At 33.6% G+C, this 2771-nt stretch overlaps 1 protein-coding gene across 1 annotated transcript; it reads left to right on the top strand.

Moving 5' to 3' along the window:
• Positions 1-380: 380 nt before the first annotated feature.
• Tsp_13494 (hypothetical protein) lies at positions 381-2541 on the top strand (the record flags this gene model as incomplete). Its single annotated transcript, XM_003370038.1, has 7 exons — positions 381-428; positions 1098-1133; positions 1423-1512; positions 1673-1784; positions 2070-2177; positions 2260-2345; positions 2398-2541. Coding segments are annotated over 7 exons (624 nt in total), but the record flags the coding sequence as incomplete, so codon positions are not given.
• Between the last annotated feature and the right edge of the window lie 230 nt (positions 2542-2771).

Genomic DNA, 2771 nt, shown 5'->3' with positions numbered 1-2771 from the left:
CATACAATCACAACCTTTTAAAATTTCAGCCCACGGTCATATAATTTATTCTTATTTAGTGTATGACGAGTTTTCTTGGTCAGTTATTATGTGAGTCGCCGTAACAGAACGTCCTAAAATACCATTTCACTCTTGAATAATTACGTATGATGAAGAGGTAAGTTATTCAGCAATGCCTTTTGATATTGCATGACTACCATTGCATGACTTATCAAATATACTGAATACCAACTAATTGGTTTTTTCCCTCTAATTATACTAACATGAAAATGTTCTTAGCCTTATATTACTTTTGTTTTTTATAGATGCTGCGGACAAACAAGTACGTATTCCAGTTCTCCACTGAAGCAATTGACTACATTATTATATTTTAGTTCCAGAATTCACATGACTTGAATACTGCATACACGTGTGATCGGTATGATGAAGTATAATTCCCAGTGAATGTTGGATTGGATATTTTATATGAACATGGACCAATACAGGCATTACTGGAACATCGTTCTTAGAAAACCTCAAAAGATAGACAATCACCATATCCACATACGCAAATTCAAATGCACATAGAAAACATGTAAGCAATACAATGTCATTTTTATGATCAATTCTCTGTATTATATCCTGTACGTAAATAATACCAGATAAATGTGAAATAGTTATTATAAAATGTAATTGAAGACGAATGACAGTGCATCTGATTTTAATATTCGCGCAATATTTTAAATTCCTAAATATGAATGTTTTTCCAGTATTCCAGATCGTCTAATTTTGACAGATGAATAAAGACAACATGTAAGCTTTGTTTCACTCGTATTAAAATTTACATTAATATATATCTTTCCAGGTAAGAAACGAAAGTATTCTCCACTGAAAATGCAAAACGGTATGCACATTTTCCATTAACTGAATGCATCAAGTAGTTTTTTTTTCAAATACTATAAACGTATTCTGCTTCTTTAATCCTTAATGTACAAGTATTTTTCCGGTGTTGAAAACGATAGAAGGGTATTGCACAGAATAAAGACAACACGTAAGTATAAAATCAATTTCCTCTCTTTCTGAAGTTTGCAAATTTGAAATAATACATAATATTCAAGGAAATTCTACCGGCGATTCAGGCGATAAAAATAACGGTATGTATATTTTACATTAATTCGTTTTTACTCAACACTATAGTTTTAATTCATCATCTTCACCTTTGCTTATAAGGTGTCGGAGTATTCGATATGTCTGACAATTCTGAACAGAGGAACAAAGACAACATGTATGGAAAACAACAAATATGCTCAGTAATATTCTGATATTTGAAAATTTGGAATAACAGATGCAAAATGTGAAATAATCCACATCTACACTGCTGAAAGTTAATTAGGGTATGCATATTAAATTTTTAACTGATTTCATAATGTAGCTTTATTTTAGAAAACCGAATGGCGCATCGTTGTTCATCTAATCGCTGAACTGCTTTCATACGCAGATGATTTAGCAAGAAAGCTAATGCACATACAAACTGTACGTGTGAATATAAGTTACAATCAGATGCACTGTCATTCGTCTTCAATTAACTTTTATAATATGGCTATTTCACACCCATAATAAGACAATATAATCTGATATCAGTGACAATTAAAAATAGAGAAAATTCATTTACCTCAAATGTTTGAATTTCTAGAAAAGCGAAGAAACTGTGGATCGTGTTTCCTTGTACCTGACACCCCTTGCATTTGGTGCGCCAACCGGTGGATGTGCTCCCTGTTCGAACATAGAAAATGCATTTGGTGCTTGTTGGTAAGAAAATACTCAACCTGAAAAAATTGATTCCAAATGACAGCCATCCAGATTGAAACTACAAAAACAAGCAGAAAGTACATAATTTCTATTATTCTATATTTAAGTATTTCTACACTGAACGTAATGGCATTTTATGCATAACGATCATGTTTTCCTTCATATGTAGGTAAATGACAGCAAGTAACGAAATTTAATTCTGCTCATTTTACAGGCATGCTATCAACAATATCAAGCCACTACAAGATCTTCGACTGTCATAAAACTTAAGTAATTTTCAGTACTATATTTAAATTTACTCATGTATCGTTCAAGCGAAACTGCTTATAGACTACCTCCACTCCTCAAAGAGAAAGAGGATGAGTATCTGGCTGCAATGGCTGAAACAAGTGATTTTTCGAGAATGTTCGTTTACTTTTATAGGTAGGTAATTAGTCAGTAAACAGCTAAATGATTCTGCTCATTTTATAGACAAGTTCATCGACAGTATCGACAATGCACTGCAAGGAGAAACAATGGGAATGCACAAAGTGCGAATTGTCTCCTTGTCACCAAAAGTAATATTTAACCTAATTATTTAAGGTATTCAATCTTATTTCTGTTTTTCAGGCGGTGTCTGAACAAGATGGCATCGTCGAGGTCCCTGAAGAAACAGATTTCAGTGGAATAACATCATTAAACAAGACCGTCCCTTTCAAGATTTTGTCCCTGGAACGCGGTGACTTACTCGGTAACTGTATTCTAAGTATTTGAACGTCACATTTCAGATCAGAATCACATCGAGAAAACTAGAAATGGAGGAGGAAGAAAGAGACATTTGCTCACTAGCTAAGGAAAAGATTGAGAGGGTGAGGAATTGGTAGACGAAAAGAAAGAAAAGGAAGATATGGACACAAGGTAAGATCTAGAACACCGAGAAATGTAACATCTAGAAATACCCTCACGTACTGTTATAGAAATACCCTGCCGATACCCTAAGCCAA

Source organism: Trichinella spiralis (assembly GCF_000181795.1).
Source record: "Trichinella spiralis strain ISS 195 chromosome Unknown Scfld1294, whole genome shotgun sequence".
Lineage (NCBI taxonomy): Eukaryota > Metazoa > Nematoda > Enoplea > Trichinellida > Trichinellidae > Trichinella > Trichinella spiralis.
The sequence above is the reverse complement of the archived record's forward strand: the minus strand, read 5'-3'. Positions and strand labels throughout refer to the sequence as shown.